The following is a 20,449-nucleotide window of genomic DNA, read 5'->3' on the forward strand; positions in this document are numbered from 1 at the left end:
ACCAAGGAAAACCCCAAAGCGAAACTAAGTACAAACGACAGTAATCTATAAAACAATGTCCACTTAAACTAACCTTATGCAATTGGAATATATCAATATCTGAATCGATTTGGTTGAAGACAGTAGTTATTACCCTCCCAATTGGCATTACCATCGGCATGTTAGTTCTGCACCTTGAGAGAACAAACAACTCATGCTCCCGATTTTTAAGATAGTAATCAGAAACACACGGGTAAATACTACAAAGAATGGCAGAATTATCATATTATACTACTATTATGTAAAACTGTTGTTTTGTTTGAACTTTTGAAGTCTGCAGTTTTTTTATAAAATCACGAAAATGGATGTTATCTGATGAAAAGATAAAATTTGTCTGTTTTATCAAGGTTATACTGTATACATAATACAGTTGGATAAAGCCACATTTTAATATTTAACAAAAATTTCTTCTGAACCCTCTCCGCCATAATGCTGTACTCAAACTGATGCGGGGGAAAAAATCGACCCAGTAGACATAGTCTTGTAGTCTCAATAGTCTTTAAAGATGATAGTAGGTATCTCAATTATTAGGTTTATCTATTCATCTGTGTGAAGCTTTTGTTTTTGATTTGTCAACAGTATTTTAAAACTTATCGCAGTATTAAATAGAATATTATAGATCATCATCTTTTGTAATAATTGCATTTGTTGCTGCCGCAATTGGGTCATTGGCAGATTCAATCTAGTTTCTTTTATGACCAGGGGAAAATAATCTGTCGTCGTCGTTTTCAATACTACATATTATTTCTAGTACCTGTTGCCAGGGTTACCAACAATGTTGTTTAGTACATACTGCCAATCGACTCATTTTAAAAATGTTTTTCAAGGTTGTGGTCCAGAATATATTTATTTGAAAATGTATGCAGTAGACATTCTCGAATTTTATGATTCTATTGCACAAGGCCCTCCTTCCGAATTTCATATGTTTCATCATCATCATCGGCACTACAACCCAATGTGGGTCTTAGCCGCCTCCAGGAAACATCTCCACTCCCCTCTGTCTGCTGCAAGCTCCCTCCACCGCCTCAGTCTCAGGGATGCTGTGTCTCTTTCTATACAGTCCAGCCACCGCAGTCTAGGTCTCCCGACCCTCCTTTTCCCTTCTGGTCTGTTGGAAGAGAAGCCTCTTTGATGGTTGGGTGTCTTGAGACATGGCCTGCCCAACGAAGTCGCCCTACTTTCACGTGTGAGACTACAGGGGGATCTTCATACAACACATATGTTTGAAAATTAAAAACTTTGTTTTATCATTATTTGTTTTTTTTATTTTATTGGGACAACCAAAGTCACCTATGGTGCGATGTCCCCTAGAGTGTGAAGCCCGATTCGAACTTATCTTGAATAGATATTTTATACTAGCAAATATTTATTACCTGTCAACATTCTCATACGCCGTCTCCCTCTCTCTCATACGTTTATGTGTATGTTCTGTCTTATTGTCATTATTCTGGTATTTCAGACTCAATTATTTACCTGTGAGCTGCTGCATCAGCCTGGCGGAGTCTTTGTAGAGTCTATTGACTTTGCCGAGCTCGCCATCGTTGAACTTGTTCATTTATCAAGCGGTGACATTTAGCTGATGGTTCTTCCTCATCCATAATGTTTCATATTTTTAGATTGATTACGTTAATTGCCTAAGGTCACAGCAGCACCCTATACCTGTTATAATTACCGCTGAATCTCTTGAATATCACACAAATTTTTTGATACTCATTCGATACGCTACTATCGCATTGTAAGCATCTGTCGAAACTATTATAAGAGTAACATTTGTTTTCTTTCACGACCCAATTAAAATAAACGATTCCTACGATTTTTCAAATTTAGAATTTGTATTTATACGTGTATGTGTAATACGGCTTCTCCCTATCTCGCTTTCTCCTACACATTTTCATATATTTTCTCTCATGCATTACAATATCACAACATAAAGTCGAGACTATTATCCATAATAGTGGGTTTACATTATTAAAACGTACTTCAAAACATTCTGTGATAATAATGATTGAGGTCTTAAGTTTCAACGTAGGTTAGGTACCTCCATTTTGTTATTTTTCTTGATTAAGGTTCTCTAAGCATTTTTTCAATTGTAAGTGTATTTATGAACTATCAAATCCAACTCCACTTGTTGGTAAAATAGTATTAAACCGAAGGTGGATTGCAAAGTGAGTTATATTTCATCAGCTGTCATTTTTTATATTATTTAACCAAATTCAGAAAAACATGTTTTTTTAAAAATTTAGTTAAGTATTTGCTTTTTCTCATTAGTATATGTAAACTATTTTTTTATTCAACAATTAATGATTCACAAGATTTGAGAATGTAATTCTTTTATTGGACATAATTTTAAAACATAAGCACTCGGCTGGGTGTCATACTTTTTTCAAATAATATTATTTCTTGTGGGTAGGGTCTGAAACGTTTTCAAATTATGTACATATTTACCCTACCTATGTTAAAAAAAAGAAAATATTCTATTTACTATCCTAATAATGTGCCTGACTGATTTTATGTGATTACCTCAAAATGGCAGAACACAGAGATAACCGACTAATGTCATCAATTGTACCCATTGATTAAATAAGCAATGTTTACTCTTAGTTCAACATCTTCCTATTTTCTAATGTTTTGAAATATGTTTTTATAATTTTTTTGTTATTATAAATATTTATTTATCTTTCTAAATAACCTGTCAACCCTGTAAACAGGCAGGTAATTATTATACAAAAAATTTGCATCTGTCCGTGTTGTAAACACATTCATTTGTGTTACAACCACAATTTGTCAAACAATACAATATGTGTCTCTGTAGTCCTTTGACACAAGTCTCCTGATCACAATACAAACAATTGTCGAGTATTTTTCACTTTGCATAACATTAAGTCATTCGTCTAAAAGACGTACTCTTCTTTATGACGTGGGTAAATACACTGCTTCGTGTGTCATAACTCAAAACGTTCGTTATTACGTCAGGCTTGGAATGATCTAGAAATTTTGTTAAATTCGATTTTAACACCTTATTATAAGTTATAACCTAGCTATATAATCTAATAAAATAAATAAAACCTTACTATGTAATTGTTATTTATTTGTTAAGGCCATACTGAGAACTAGGGAATCCAATCCCGAGCCAAAATTCTGATTCTGGGATTTCTGGATTACAATTTGACAATGATTGGCATTTTTTTCCATTGTTAATATAAAATTTTTATATTTACAAATAACATTGATAAAATCGGTCAAAAATAAATCTAGTATAATTTATACTATTTAAGACATTTATTGTTAATATTGTATATGTTCAATCTTGGAAATACATAAGTTTAATGGAGTAAATAATTCTTCTTCTTCTTCTTCGATGGCGCTACAGCTCAAGTCGAGCCCTGGCCTCCTCCACCGCCGTCCGCCAGCCTGAACGGTCCTCCGCACGTTTTTTCCAGTTCATGATTTTTAGCAACTGGTTGGCATCTTTTGTAATGTTGCCATCGTGTGTGTGGGTCGAGGATCTTCTTCGGTATCAGTGACTCAGGCATGCGCTGGACATGGCCTGCCCAGTTTAGCCTCTGGAGTTTTATGAAGTTAGAGAGTTTTGAATCTTGGTATAAGCGGTATAGTTCCGTGTTGTACCTAATTCTCCACTCCCCACTATCATTCATGGGTCCGTATATCCGCCTAAGGATCTTTCTCTCAAAGCAAATAGCAGTAAATGTAATATAAATAATAATGTGAAATGAGATTGCTGTTTCTGATAGTAAAGACTTAATGAATGGGTTAGCGAGATTTAGAATAGTAAAGCAAATCATGGTGTACTTGTGGCCTTTCCGCTTCATAAATCTAATTAGTCAGCCAAATATGAAACTGCTGTAAAATGTATGAGATCATGGTGGAATTACTTTGTTAATAGTGCGAAGCATTGTTTTTTTCCAATCTTTCTCATTTTCATTAATTTATGTGAAAAAATAAAATAAATCGGCAACTTGCACATGGGTGTAAATCAAACTTCATTCAAACTCAGTTTATTTCTAATGTAGTTATTTGTTATTAAAAATATTCTTTCTGTTATATTTTCGTTTTTATTTTATTTTCCATAAAAATTGATAAAAAAATCAATCCCGAAAATTTTGGAATTATGTTTATCAATCCCGGGATTCATAGGCAAAATCCATATATTGCTAATAACTACCTACATAAGCACACCATAGCAAAACGATAAATTGTCTGCCACCTTCTTTTTTATTAATAAATAATTCTTCCAATCATAGCTGGAAATGGAATCGGAACTGAATTCTGAAACCCTGAGAACTCCTTCATTATTTTGGAACCGGAACGATTGAACTTTTCATTATTCTTTATTTTTGATCATTATGCACTCATTCTGTGGCCAGTTATTCCTTAAAACAGTAGTTATATTATATTATACCCCGTTTACACGTGCATGGATTTACTGCTGACTACGTATTACGTGGCCATAACAAGAAAATGCACGTGTAAACATGTGTTATCATGCAAGTTGCAAGATTGCATGCATGAATCAAAAAAGTTCGGAAGCTTCTGAATATTCACGCGACAGTTGGATTTGTTCGACATCTACTCCTGCACAGTAGAAAGATTGTGGTGAACCTGCCGGTAACAAATGAATTACACCGCGCAGAGACTCACTTTGAGGTTAACCGATTTTCACTACTTGTCAAATGGTACCATAAAATGTTATTGTGTCGCTTACTCTTGAAGAATGAGATTGGCGAGACAGTCAGCACTTTTACGTGTAAACTGTTATTATCGCGATAGTTTAAAATACACACTATTGATGCAAGTAAATACATGCATGTGTACAGGCGCTATTATGTTATTATACAATCGGACACAATGTATTATAATTTTTTTTTACTAATGTAGTTGAAAGTCTACAAATTCTGCATATGCTCCACCTAGTAAAGATCTTGACAAAATAGCATAGGTGCATACTTTTTGAGTTTTGAAATTGATGCAAGGTGTAAGTAGGTAAATATATAGGTTTTTTATAGAACCGGAGTTCCGATCTTGACTTGATGAAATTGAACCCTGGAACTTAACCTGATTCGATATTTTCACTGGAACTGAACCCCGGAACCGAACCTTTAAAAAAATGAGAGGATATTAATTTTCCTATAGTAACGATTACTAATGTAATCATACTAAAATCACTGTTAAATATTGTAACCCAAAAAAGTCAAATTATTTCATCCAGATATTGTCGAATTTTTTGGTTTTGCGACCACTAGAAATTGTTGTTATAAGACATAATAATATTACTAATCAAATAGTTATCACGGTGCTGTATATGTAAGTTCTTGTTACTTATTCGTTTTTCCTTGTTTATATTTTCTCAGACTGCTGTATTGAGAAAGGCATGCTCCACAGTGAAGTGGCGTCGGAGTTGCGGGTGTGGTGCCGCTCCAGAGGCTGGCAGTTGCATGTGGTTGACCTTCACTGGCGCACACCGCTGGAGGGGCAGAGAGATCACGAGTTTCCTAGATTGTGCCTCTCTGAATTAGCAAGTAAGCATCGAAATGATAATATTTATTTCTTTTCAAAATAAGAATTTGCTTTATAAATACAGTAAAAGGGAAGAAATCGGATGATTAGAAATATCTGCCATATCTGGTTATATCTTTTGAAGAATAAAAATGACAAATAAAATTACACTTCAATGAAAGCGCTTTTAAAGTCTTCAAAAAAATTCATCTTCACAATGTGGATATTGGCAATGCCATTGACCAGTGGTGAATGGTGAAAGTAGGCTGCAAAGATTCAACATAAATAGTGCACACTAAAGTTTATCAGTCATACTTATTTGTTTTCATTGAACTAAAAAAACAATTTGAAGATGGTGCTGGTTAGTTCTTAAAATTCAATTACGCCTTGCTCATCCAAACCGCAAGGCGATTCGACAAAAATAGTGTCCACTTTTTCAGCCATACTTATTAATTGTTTTCATTGAATTAAAAATACATGTTACAAATGGTGTTGGTTAGTTTTTTAAAATTCATTAAGCCCTAACTAATTAAACCCCGCCTTGCGCTACTAAGAATTTTCCAGGGTTTTTGCAAGGCAATATCATAGGCCCTGGCCGAATTCAAATCAGCAATACCCGATGCGGGTAGAAGAACAGTTTTCAATAAGGCATATTCTCTCAGCCGGCACAATTTTCATTTGACTAGCATCAAGTAGAGTAGTTTGCGTGCCAAAGTCCTTAAGAAACCTCGATAGTAAATGCGAGGTATCCATAAAGGCATCTAGAAAAAAAAAAAAACTAATTAAACCAAACCATAATCGATAAAAAATATTATTCTTTCTATAAAATATCTAAAATTATGTATGATTTAATGGCATAATTTTAGATATTTTATAGATAAATGAATATTTTTTTACTATTATCTACCATGGCTTGGGTTAGGCAGGGTTTAATTGAATTTTAAAAACTAACAAACACTATCTACACATTGTAGTCTTTGTTCAATGAAAACAAATACGTTTGACTGACAAAGTTTAGTGTGCACTAATTATGTCAGATCTGAACAGCCTACCTCCACCCTTTGCCAGTGCCATTGACATAGATATTTTAGAACCAGTTCTAAAATATGAATTTATCGCATATAAAATAAAATAAAGTGAAGCCAAAATAAAATATGTAAGGCTTCTTCAAGCTCATCACTTGCGATCAATTGCTACGAATTCTGAGGCTCGATTTTTGAAATAAGTAGTAGGTACCATAAAAGATCTTGCTTACAAAGTAAGTAGGTATGTATAGTAATTTGAACAGTGTTCAATAATGCCTTGAATATTTAGGGCGTGCATATCTGATCGTGTATGATTTTGCATTATATTTTAGTCTATGAACTCCTTGACAGCTAAAGTTTACATGGAAACAAGAAAATAACATAATTTATCAGTATTCATTATAGTACCTAGCATTATTAAAACGATTGATTCTTAAGCCGCATTTAGACCAAGCGAGTGAATGTTTGTTCTTCCCCCACTCCAGCGAAATTCTCTTGACTTAAACGCTTTTTGTTGAGCGAGCATAAGAATTTCGCTTGAGTGGGGGAAGAACACACATTCTCTCGCTTGGTCTAAATGCGGCTTTAAAGTAGGTAGATAATTAATCCTTAGAGAAGCTACTTACGTCTATAATTTATCTAATATAAAATAAAACTGTTAGCATTCTGTGGAGGCCCATTTGCTACACTTTAAAGCGAAAATTGTAATTTCCAAAGTTTCCTTTGTGATGTAAATAATGGCGCTATGGCATCTTATTTAATTATTCTTTTAGAATATGCATGTATGTTGTGATGTTTTCTTTTCCAGGGCATTCGGAATCGGCTTACATAATACCAGTACTGTTTCTGAATTCTTCACTCGGGACTCCCCTCCTGCCCCTCACAATTGAGAGTTCAGATTTTCGGGCTGCTGTCGATAGCACCGAGAGCGAAGACGACAGGCAGTTGCTTAGCAGATGGTGAGGATTCCTTCATACTACATAATATTTTATTTACCATATCTGAATATACTCCGACAAAGTATTACTAACAGAAAAACCCCAATACGATTATTTTCTTGCTAACAAAATATGATTCTTGATGCGTGGGAGTGAAATAAGATACCGTCTCGTGAGTTCAGCTCAGTCTAGAAGATTAGCCTTGCTTGAGGTCTGAAAACGGATGCGGTGTTCAGTCGCCCTATTAGAGTCAAGTGAGCTGATCGATTGAACTAGGTACATAATCAGACTTGCTCTACAAATTGTACTATACCCGAATTGTATTAATTGTCATTTTAAACATTAATAAACAAGGAACAGATTAATAAATCTATTCCGTACTCGAAATAATATTTTTTAAACATTTTTACAAGTGAATAATTTAATTTTAATGAATTATTTCTATAATACAGGTATGAAGTGGATAGTGCAGCATCACCTCCTTGCTACCGGTTGGCGGAGAGAGGCGATGAAGACAAGGGAGATGAGGAAAGGAGAGTGCTGGCCGCTTTCCAAAGAGTCCTCTCCGTTGAACTCAGAGATGCTTACCTTACCACTGTCGTCGAACAGGTAATGTAAGCGCAACCCACATTGAGGTGCATGTCGCCTACTGTCACGCTGTCGCGGCGAAAATTTAGTTTTAAGGTTTCGTCATTTTGCAGAATATTTTGAACGTGTACCATCTCGTAAATTCATTGAAGAATGACACTGATGAAGAGTGTAATTTGAATAATATTAATTATTCATGCAAATTCAATTAATTTTAACAGTGTCTACGTGTGCGTACGTTAAAATTACGTTTGACATGACATCCATAGATAATATTTTTAATAGAACCCAACTTGCAGACCATAGATTATAGACAGCATTCTCATAGAAAATACATAGTGCCAACCGCTTAAAACAAAAAATTGTGATTTTGACATGACATTTAAAAAGTGGAATATGATAAAAACATTCAAAACGTCATGCAGGTGTCGATGCAGTGCAGTTCAACGTGAAGTGCCCTCATTGTTGTTTTAATGATTACGGCAGATTTGCCAATTGACAATGTTCGTTTAAAGGTTCAAAATGTGCTACGGGATGGGATCATCAGTTTGATAACATTTTAAACACCAAGAACAACGACATTACACACTTTTTTCCCCGTAACGGCAGCCCGTGAAAGTAGGTGACATGCACTGTGACATGCACCTGTGGGTTGCGCTGTACAGTGATGTGTGCTGTAGATGAATAACATCCCCTGAAATAATTGATAACACCAAACACAAATGTAATAATACTATGCATTTATTGTGCAATTATATGGTGAATTTTATTAAACTATACTAACTTCTTACAGTGGTGAGGTCATACTTAATTGTTTTCATTGAACTAGGAATACAATAGTTTGCAGATGATGCTGGTTGGTTTTTAAAATTCAATTAAACCGTGTTGTGATACCAACTCTATTTGTTAGTTAAATAGAATTAAAATGGAGGTTGATTGCAAAATTGTTTATGCTGCCATTTTTTATATTTTATGATTTTTATGTTCATCATTTGATTCCAGGAGGTGCACAACACAGTGCTGATGAGCCAAGAGCTGGCCCGTCGTTGCCTGTGGATCAATCGGGTGTTTGCACAGCAATCGGGGAGAATCGAACAGGAAACGCCGGGAGAGAAAGAACTGCAAAGGCGGTTAGCCGTGTTGCAGAAAGATTTGAAGGTATGGAACAAAGACATTAATTATTATTAATAACAACATATAAAATGAAAATTAGCTTCATTGTTACTGTTTCTATTATATGATAATATGATACATTTTTTAGGATTTTTTCACCATATTTATTAGCGAAATAAAATATATCGGATCAAGTCTTTTTGTGTAATCTGAAGTGTTTAACTTATAATTCTTTTTAGAAAATTGTCCAAAACAATAACGTTGAAGACATTGATGCCTAAATTATATAAACAAAAACTGGAAATTAATAATACAGATAATTAAATTATCTGCAAATAATTTCGCATTGCAGATTCATTTGCAGCAAACTTAAGCAAGTGCAAGCATTTTAGCTTGATTTTACATTCACTCAGAGTCTAGTTCGATAAATCACTTGAATATACCTACGTATTATGAATGTATTTTTCTATTAATTATTGCAAACATAGACAATGATTATTTTCATAAATTAAACATGGATTTGACCATAAAACTGTATGGCAAATGTAACTTTACTAAGTATGGCATGTACACTCTATATCAGGGGTTCCCAACCTTTTTGTACTCTAGAGCACATTCTAAAATATCGGTAGGGTGGCGGACACCACCTATTTTAATCGACAAACTCCTTCCATAACTTCTCATTTTCCCATAATTTATTTTCTTCTATTCATAATTTAATAAATAATAAACAAAAATGTTTCAAAATAATAAAACTATTATTCAAATTGCATACACACAGAGAAATGTATTTACAAAACGTAAACAAAGTAAACAAAAAACACAAATACAAAGAAAACATTTTATAAAAAAATAGAATATCAATATGTCAATGTGATCTTTGGCATTGCATATCATTGGCCAGTGCCTCATAATTAGGAGAGTATGACAATAATCCGGTTAGCAAACAATCATAAAAATGCTCATCGGTGACTCGAGATCTATATCTTGATTTTATTAAGTTCATCTTTGAAAACAATGATTCGCATAAATATGTCGAACCGAAAAATGATTCAATTTTATATGCCGCTTTTTTCAAAAAATGGGAAATTTTCTCTGTCCACTGTATTCCAAAAGCCTTTTGATATTAAGGATTTAAGCAAAATACGAGGGTGGGTCAATAATTCCTTAGAAAAAAGCATTAAAACAGTTTTTATTTTTGTATTTTTTTTTTATTTCTCAACATAATCTCCTTGGAGCTCAATACACTTGGTTAGACGTTTCTCAATTTTTTTTAAACCGTCAGAAAAATAAGTTTTCGGAAGGTCCTCAAAATAAGCATTTGTCCGATCGATGACTTCTTCATTTGAAAAAAAACGTTGTCCACTTAGCCATTTTTTTAAGTTTGGGAAAAGGAAAAAGTCACTGGGGGCTAAATCTGGCAAATACGGTGGGTGGTCGACCAATTCGAACTTCAATTCTTAAATTTTAGCCATTGATCGTAAACATGTGTGAACACGGGCATTGTCCTGATGAAAGAGGATTTTTTTCCTGTTTAAATGAGGCCGTTTTTCTTCAATTTCGTTTTTTAGCTGGTCCAATAAAAATGCATAATAATCCCCTGTTATTGTTTTTCCTTTTTCCAAATAGTCAACGAAAATAATTCCACGTGCATCCCAAAATACAGTAGCCATAACCTTACCAGCTGATTTTACGGTTTTCGCCTTCTTTGGACATGGTTCGCCTTTCGCAATCCACTGCTTTGACTGTTCTTTCGTCTCGGGAGTATAGTGGTGTATCCATGTTTCATCTACAGTCACAAAGCGACAAAAAAATTCATCCGGATTGCGTTGCATGAGCGACAACAGGGCTTTAGAGGCCACCACCCTATTGCGTTTATTGTCGACTGTGAGCAAACGCGGCACCCATCTTGCAGAAACTTTTTTCATGCCCAATTTGTCATGTAAAATAGAAATGACGCTACCTTTTGAGATCCCTGTAACCTCAATTATCTCACTCAACTTTAATCTTCGGTCACTTAACACCATATCGTGGATTTTATTGATCATTTCTGGTGTAGTCACCTCTACAGGACGTCCTGAGCGTGGTTCATCCTTTGTTGATGTACGACCACGTTTAAATTCATTTAACCAGTTATAAATAGTTGCAAGTGAAGGAGCAGATATGCCGTGAACTAAATCCAACTCATTTTTTATTTCCTTTGCTGTTAACCCTTTTATATTAAAATGTTTAATAACAGCTCTAAACTCAATTTTCTACATTTTTGTAAACAAGCAAATTTTTTTTTTAAATGTACGAAAATAAAAAACAACAACCCGACCAATCTGATTGAAACTTCGCAGCATACTGAATCGGTAGTGCCGCTGCATGAAAACAAACCGCTTACAGTACTAGTCGCGCCACCTGTCGGCTTTTCTAAGGACTTATTGACCCACCCTCGTATCATTCTTAAACTCCAAAATTTCTAACTCTAGTTCTTCTGTCTTACCTTGAACAAAATCTGCAATACATGCGGCCATTTCCATTACATTTATTTGGCATATATATAAGTAAAATTATTGATACAGAAGGAAACAATTGGCTCGATATCTGTAATTTTCAAATTGTTTTTTTTTAACACTTGAAGATGCTTAATAAATAATGACCCGTTTAAGGGGGGACATGCTCGTCGAAGGTCAAAATTGAGTTTTTATTGTATTTTCAAACCATGATCCTGGACACTCCTTAAACGTTGTAGATAATCTATTTATATAATTTTGAAGCCTTATTATCCTTTATAGTTATTTTAAACATTTGATGACTGCATAAAGTATTTTTATTACATAAAATAGTATTCTTTTAAACCTCTCGCTCTAATGTTTTAGAATATAGTCATATTTCGGTACATAACTGTGCAGTGGTGTTAAAATTTTTTACATTTATTAATTTTTAAACGCATTTATAAAACCATTAGTATAATTTATTACGAGATAATTTTTGTAAAATATTCACGATAAAAAATTATATTGATAATCTCTGTGATCCCAAATTTGACAAGAATTAGGCATTTTATTATTCAAAAAATCGGCAAGATTAACACATTTGAAGATGATTCTAAAGATATTTATTATAAGCTATGTCTTTGACCATTCAAGTGTGATAAACATCTTATGAATAATGATTGCTTTATAATAATTATTGACCTAAGAATAAGGTAGTGTTTTTTTGAAATACGCCATTTCTTTTGGCATTCCCCAGTGGTTAAGCTACAACATACGGCCGTAGCCATAAATTGACAAACTATAATTGAAGTAGGGAGTAAAATTACGGGGCAGCAATCGCAATCACAATGATAACAACGCGGTTCTAGGCGGGGAATGCTATTTGCACATTACTCCTTGTACACGCCGAAAACCCGAACTGAGCCGATGATCGCCGAAACAATCGGGACGGTACGAGCACGTGACTACTGTGACGTGCTTCGGCGTTTATCGGCTCAGTTCGTGGCGTTCGTTCACTTCGGGCTTTCTGCGTATGTCAGGCTAGCGTGAAAATTCTGTCTCTGTCGAATAGTGGCGGGCACATACGAATCGTTCCGCGGGCACCATGGCGCTCGCAGGCACGGGGTTGGGAACCCCTGCTCTATATCAATTATTGTTCATAGATAGACAGCCAAAAGCGCTGAATCATCATTATTTAGTTATTTAGGTGAAAAATCACATGTCATGTTATACATACATAATACTGACACTTTAAAACAGTTACCAAAGATGTTGGCTAAAAGCAGTACTTAATTTCATGTAAGATGCATCTTTTGTCCAGTGTCAATTGATCGAGAAGCACATAGCGCGGGCTGTGGTCCCTCAGGTGGGAGAGGGGGTGCAGCCGACAATGGCGGAGCATGCGCAGTATCTGGTGGGGGCGCGCAACCACCTAGCGCAGCGTCTTAAGGCCATCGCTGAAGCCGTAGCCGAAGAGCATGCAAACCGATCGCAGCTTGCACATGCTCAGGGGATACACTCCAGGTAATTGAGGATTGATCAAGTGATAAGTTTAATTATAAGGATATGTTCATAAGGTAGACATAATTATTGATCAAAGATGTTGAAGAAAAAGCTTTTTCTATGAATATATAGCGGAGGCTCAGACATTTTGTACGTTTGCGTAGACAAAGATTGCATGTAAACCATAGCTAATCGATTAATTGCCAATTGATGACATTCTTTAATACAGACTAGATGTGCAGACTGCCGATTGAATGTCAGCTGCAGTATAATATCTGAAGTGTAAAATGCAAGCCTACTAATCTACTATGCTAAGCCTTACTTGAACCTATAACCTCTTGAGACCCGAGATAGAACCAGTCATGAGAAAAAATATTTGTGCATTTTTCTGTTCAATAAATATTATTAAGATCACAAAAAAAAATTAAAATATTTTTTTTACTATATATTAACTAAAATCCACTACGTGCACATGAGTGCATCTCAGGTCACAATAGAGCACAATATTGGATACAGTACAAACAATGAAATGAAAGAAAAACAATGTGATATCCATATAATGATACAATTTTATTAGAAAAATAATACAGTAATCATAATAATATAATGGTGATTGGATAATTATATTTATTTAGATTAAAAATATAGTACAATAACGGTCAAAACCCTAAAATACTACACATTAATTAACGCGCACTTCAGGGAATAGGTTTAGGGACAACCATTCTTTGCTTTAGAAGTAGATCTGTGTTTACTCGGTGTGTTATGGAAGCTAATGGTGAAGAGTTTCTTGGATGACCTTGTATCGATGATGATAATGATGGCTAAATGACTTTCATACCAAATCGTAGGGTTTGCAAGTCTGATTTTCCATGACTATGAAGTATTCCAATCACAGTGAATATTTTCTTGCCTATAAGTTTGCATGTACAATGAGCAAACTATTTCATGTCCATGTCCAACAAGTCCATGTCCACAGTGGTCAAAGATCCTCACAGTTTACATGCTTGATGTCCTGTGAAAGCAAACACACCACTGTGAAGATTAATGCGGCTCATCGACTTGTAATCAGTATTTTACAACAGCTGACTGAGTGATGCATATCGTTCTTCGTCTTCTTTGAATCATAACACGTATTGGCCTGAAATAACGAATCGGTGAGGTTGAAGCTGGTAAAAAAGTCATATGTGTAGACGTACAAAGGCAGTTGTTGTGAAGCCAAAGTAACATCACAGCGTTGCATTGAGATTGTATCGTATCTTCATCAGATAGGTAGGATTCACTTCCCCACATGGAGAATAATTTATAGAGCAATTGGAGTCCAGCACCCAATAAACCATATATGGCCATGAACTGAACTCTTCAGCTCAGCATCATTCGTCTTATTAGGCTCAGCGTACTGAAACAATAGAAAATACAATACTATGAATTAATCGATACATTTATTCCTATTTATTAAGTATTCAACACCAGGAATATAAATACTAATGGCCAATAGTATTAATCACTAGGTATATTAAGTATATTAATTATTCTGTCCATCGAATCCTCAATATGGAGATCACAAAGCCCTTTCATCACAAACTGTATCAATTTAATTGGTACTTAATTGATTTTTTAGCAGTGCATGCACTTGCCTAATAAAATGATAAGTTTGATATTTATGACTAAATGATAAAGTAATATAATATGAGCATTGATACCTTATGGTTTCATAAGCCAGGATAGGATCCTGGATTGTGATTTTGAAGGATGTATCTCAGCCTCTAGCAGTGAGTAAAGTTCACTGGTTCTCCAGAATAAAGTCATCATCTGGGCCCAGGAGATGAATGTGAACATCATTACTGTCGTCAGGGTTATATCCTCCACCAACTTCGACATCATTATCATTCAAAATATCACCAATATGCTGGCTATTCAAGGATTCGTCTAAATGTAAACAAAAAACATAACCTCAATAAATCAGATATACTAATGTCAAAATATATCACTCTAGACCTGAGTTACTCATGTGTGTACCGAATTTTGAAACTATGATTATAATATTTTACAAAAGTGTAAAGATAATTTAAAGTATACGGAATATTACTATGATTCATTGTGAAACTAAATACATCATTGGTTTTTAATATAAATAAATATTAATATTTAATTAAAAGCACTTACTTGTCAGAGTTGACTTTTTAGCCGCCATTTTTGTCTTGTGCAAATATCCATAACTTCAAAGTCAAAATAGCAATTTATTTTAAAACTACATAGGCTAGTGTTTGGCTCTAGTGGTAGAAAAATATACTATCTATACCACTGTAGTCAAATGCGGTTCAAGTATCCATTCAAATCATTACTAAAAAATATTTAAATAACGTCCACATATGTGTACCTCAGGACGCAAGAGGATAAAGAAATAATAACCGTAAATTATCAATATTATTAATGTCACATAGTGCAATAATTGAAATTTAGTTTATATTTATACTGAAGTTATGTATGTATATACACCGGTGCATTTGTTGGTCTGAACTAGCAACTAACTATTTATAAATTTTTTTGTAAATATATTAACGAAATTAATTAATTTATGAAAATATTTGTTATTTTTCAGTTTATTTGAAGAGTTAAACGATCATACGGTCTTCTGCCAGAAGACAGCGCAGTGCAGTGTGAACCGAGAAATTGTCTTAAACAGTGTGAAAAGGTAAGATATAATATAGGATAGGTTTTTAGCCAACGTTTAGTATACGTTTGACACATACATAATTTCTGACATTTTAAAGCAATTGTGGCTGTTCATTGGCCTCTTGGTATTAGGCCATATGCAGCCAATAACGTTTTATATCACTAAGGCGCAGGTGAGAAAAAAGGGTGTCTCCAAACCGTAGGCAGCTAAAACTTTCAAACCTAGTCGATCAAACTTCATACTATTATCGCCTGCATCTGTCGACATCCAAGCATTTTTTATGGTGACAATTATTGATTGTATTGTTTTATTGATTAATGCATAAATTGACTATTTTGAATATAATTAATATTAATATTATTATAATTAATATTAAACAAAGTTTTAAACGTACAAAATGTTAATTTTGGTAAGGTTACCAATTTAACCACACTAAAAAGTTGAGGAATCGACATCGAGTGTAATTGAGAAAGACTCTCTCTAGTTATACTCTAGTTATTTCCCAAACTGTTTACTTTTACTTGTCTTCTTATGACGTTATCACCGGCCTTCCGCGTGTGAAGCAGAGATAGCAGGCCGTGATAACGTCAAGGTCAAAGCGGGGGTGGGAGACAGAAACGCACGGGGTATTTTGTCAAGGCTGGTTTATTTTAAGTCGTTACATGTTATTGTCATGGCGGTCGGTCGGTAATTGGCGGGCTGCAAACGTGGCTTCTTTGCGTCCTAGCTGCTGATGCTTGGCATCCGAGGCGATGCTCGCTGTCCGATGGGAGATAGGATCGGGGCTTGTGGCTTGGCGTGCTGCCGATGTGGTCCTTTATTTCCTGGAGATGCTTGAGAAGTCTGCCGACGCGGTCCTTTTGGCGGGATATGTATCTTGGCTTCGCGTCCGAGGCGAGCAGAGACGATGCTCGCTGTCCGGCGGCCAATCGAAGAAGAACCTTTTCGCGCGTGTTCAACCGTCAGATTCGGCGTCATCCCGCTCTCGGTCGCGAACCTCCCTGTTTTACCGACAAATTGACCGGTGGCGGCGCTATCGGTAGGCCGCGTCTGTTTTGGCGGGATTCTGACGAATTTGGATTTTTGATTTCAAGGCGGGCTCCGCTCGGCCGAGAACCGCGAAGAGTGGACGTAGGCTGTGGTGTTCTGGGAAAGTTGATGGTTCGGTCCGCCCTTTGAGGTAGTCTCATGTGGGAGACTTTCATCTGGTATCAACGTGTTGTAATAGAGTTTCTATTATAGTCCAACTTTTCTAAGTGCGGCCATGTAATAATATAATGAAGCTGCAAGTGTTATGTAAGCACTAACTAAGAAAAGTTGCACTATGAACGATCTCAGTTTGCGAGAGTTATTGTTTTGTTTGTTACAGCTATGTCACCGGCGACAGTTGCCAGCCTTTGGTGATAGTCGGTGCTGGTGGATCCGGGAAGTCAACTCTGGTGGCGAGAGCGGCTCAGGCCTGTCATTTATGGAGTCCTGATGCATTTTTGGCTTTTCGGTGAGTAAAGTCTTTCACCTCTTGCTACATTAGTGAGTTTCTGACTTAAAAAATCACCGACTAATAATTTGTTTCATTTTTTTTCAGTTTTGTTGGCATCACAAACAGATCAAACACAATGGAAAACGTTCTGAGCTCCATTGTCAATCAATGCTCTATTATTCTAACCGGTTCACAGTATAACGGAAGACATGTAAGTTACATTACATTGGTCTATCTCACAGGTTCTCAAACTTATTTCGACCGCCGCCCACTTTGAGATTTAAAAAAATCTAGTGCCCCCATATTTTTTAATTTATCTTTTTACATTAACATCTGTTGCAAATCTTAAAAACAGTTATTGCAAATATAATTTTTAAACATGCATTATTATAATATGGATAGAATAGATAGGGTGTTACCCATATCCTATTTCTGAGATCAAAGAATCTTCTAAAATCATATTTATCGTATTTTTATTCACATTAAAAGAAGACTTTGAATTTAAAACTTATCTAATGTGAAGGATGAATCTGATGCATTTCGACGAGTTTGACAGATCAAAACGCCATTTTGGTCAAATTCCGATGATGCCAGATTCATGAAATAAAAAGAAGGAACGAGACTAGTGCATGCGCAAGCGACTAGTATTTCGTCTATACTGGTTTCCAAGCATTCAAGCCTAAAATCGCATCTCTATAATTTCGGATAGGGATGGGATCGCCGCGATCGAACGAAAATTTTTGTATGAAAAGAAATATCAGAAATCACAGACAATTTTATTTAGTTAACTTAACCATGGACTTTTTGGATAGAATTTGTCTGTCGTCGCCCCTCTAGATTTTAACGCCCCCTAATTTTATTTGAGCCTTCTACTGCCCCCCTGAAAGCCTCCAGCGCCCACAAGGGGGCGTTATCGCCCACTTTGAGAATACGAACACAGTTGATTCGAAATTTGCTGTTCATCGAAAATTTTGAGAACATTCATGAATTCTATTTATAGCGATTTCAAACAATTTTACAAAATTGAAACAAGAAATAAAACCTTTTTTTTCAAGTTTTTCTGTGTTTTTGCCATAAATTTTGTATTTCGTAATTTGATTTCGAATTTCCGGGGTTTTACTGTAATACTGTAATATCTACGCTAATCTTATCGAATATCTACCTCTGTGTAAGATTCTTGTACCCATAACATGTCTAATTATTAAAAAAATTAATCCACAAAACCATATAATTCGTGGTCTGCACAACAAATTGGAAAACCAGCATCGTTATTCCACTGAACCCACTGCGAGTGGATGTATCTCATTTAGATTATTGCGTTGTTATTACTTTGGTTACTCTAGGAAATTAGCCTTGAGTAACCATGGTAATAACAACTTATTAATATAATTGACACGATTAATTTCAACCTGCAGGATATCCCTACTTTCTGTGATGCTCTTCAAAAGCTGGTGTCAGAGATAGCGCAACAGAGGCCCACTGTGATCCTCATGGACGGACTGGATCAAGCCGATGACTTCACGCCTGCCTGCCTCGAATGGCTCCCCGCCAAGTTGCCTGATAATGTTAAAGTTATCCTGACAGCTGCCGAAGGTCCAAAGGAGGCCAGTCCCAAAGCTGCTGAGAGTTTGAGGTTTGTCCATGTTATTTATCATTTATTATTTTCACAATTTTCACATTAGTATTTATATACTTATATTATTGAATATTATAAAAATGATTGTTCAGTTAAAAACATGAAATCTCTGACATTTCAGAAGTGATTTAATAACCATACTTATAAGTGTAAGTAGAAAAATATATGTCTAAATTATGATGCCGCAATCAGTGACACAGTTTGAGTGAGAAAATCATATAATATTATCTATTCTTAGTAATTCTTGTAATACCTTAGTGGAAGTGAGAATGAACGTGCAAAGTATTGTTACAAATTGTATATTAGTCGTTTCATCTCTGCCTTATAACTTCCAATATATAGATTTTTATAAATGATGTCATCATTATTGTTTGCAGAGCAAGGCTTCCTGCCGATAGTTTCATGAAGATGCCCGAGCTGGAGACCGCAGAGGCTCGGAGCATTGTGATGTCTGGTGTCGTGCAGTACAACCATTCTGTCAATGCCGCGATACAGGAATGCGTGTTGAAGTCTGTCGGAGAATGCCGACTACCTCTACACGCTAAAGTGAGTGGAAATTATTCTTATTTTGTCGAAATATTTAAACATTGTGGTTTAATTAATCATAAACGGATGTTTTTTTTATCCTTCTTTCAAAGTGTGGCACTAGTTATTTTTCTATATTTATGTTAGTTACGATTACAAACCAATAATTTCGTACTATTGAAACATGCCGCTAGTTTTTACATTATAACAAAGAATTATATAAGTAAAGGTTAATGTTAAATAATCAATTTAGTATTCAATCATTGCCAATTAACTAGTTCAATGAAGGTTTTATAGCTCTTTGAGAAGTCTTACTAGATTTTTATAGACATTGCTTCATCCACTCCAACTTACTTAATTTCCTGTAAATGCATCATCGAAATCATGCATACTATTGTGTGTATATTTGAAATACATTAGTTGTTGAAATTAACAGATCCTAGCATGGCGTACTTCAGTGTGGCAGGCGTGGGGCGCCAGATCAGGTGGCGGTCCTGGGGGAGCGCTGGCTGCTCTTGAAGAGTTGTGCGGAGAGGGGAGACTGCGTGCCTGCCTGGGGGCGCTGACGGCTGCGCGCCACGGCCTCGCTGATCATGAGATGGTCGACTTACTCGCTAGAGATAAACAGTTCCACAGCGTAGACACTCACTGTAAGTGATAACAGTTTGTTTTTGGCGGTTATAGCCGATGCTTCACAGTTAACCATTGCTGACGCGATTCAGTAAAATATGGTGGCCATTCATAATATAATCACTCTAAATCAGTGATGCTCAACCTTTTTGTCAATAGAGCCAAGTTTTGTGGATATGTCTAGACTCTAGACGTATTATGTTAATTAAGCAGAAAAGAAGTTAAAAATACTGTACATATAAATACTTTTTAAATTCATAATTTGAAGCACATTTGTTGTTATTAGATTAGGTTAGGTTCA

The 20,449-nt window shown here is 35.4% G+C and overlaps 1 protein-coding gene across 1 annotated transcript in view; it reads left to right on the forward strand.

Annotated features, from left to right (window-relative positions):
* LOC147077966 (NACHT domain- and WD repeat-containing protein 1) overlaps nt 1-20,449 on the forward strand; it is a 92,688-nt gene that overhangs the window by 57,954 nt on the left and 14,285 nt on the right. Inside the window, exons 5-15 of the mRNA XM_085961027.1 lie at nt 5,409-5,576; nt 7,387-7,537; nt 7,969-8,125; nt 9,107-9,262; nt 13,019-13,221; nt 15,803-15,895; nt 17,247-17,375; nt 17,463-17,568; nt 18,773-18,990; nt 19,371-19,539; nt 19,955-20,168. Of these exons, the coding sequence (XP_085817153.1) occupies nt 5,409-5,576; nt 7,387-7,537; nt 7,969-8,125; nt 9,107-9,262; nt 13,019-13,221; nt 15,803-15,895; nt 17,247-17,375; nt 17,463-17,568; nt 18,773-18,990; nt 19,371-19,539; nt 19,955-20,168 (1,764 nt within the window). The remainder of the gene's footprint in view (nt 1-5,408; nt 5,577-7,386; nt 7,538-7,968; nt 8,126-9,106; nt 9,263-13,018; nt 13,222-15,802; nt 15,896-17,246; nt 17,376-17,462; nt 17,569-18,772; nt 18,991-19,370; nt 19,540-19,954; nt 20,169-20,449) is intronic.

The sequence above is a fragment of the Rhyacophila brunnea genome, unplaced genomic scaffold, assembly GCF_057557595.1.
Source record: "Rhyacophila brunnea isolate RB1 unplaced genomic scaffold, BYU_Rbru_1.0 scaffold_12, whole genome shotgun sequence".
NCBI classification, from domain to species: Eukaryota; Metazoa; Arthropoda; class Insecta; order Trichoptera; family Rhyacophilidae; genus Rhyacophila; species Rhyacophila brunnea.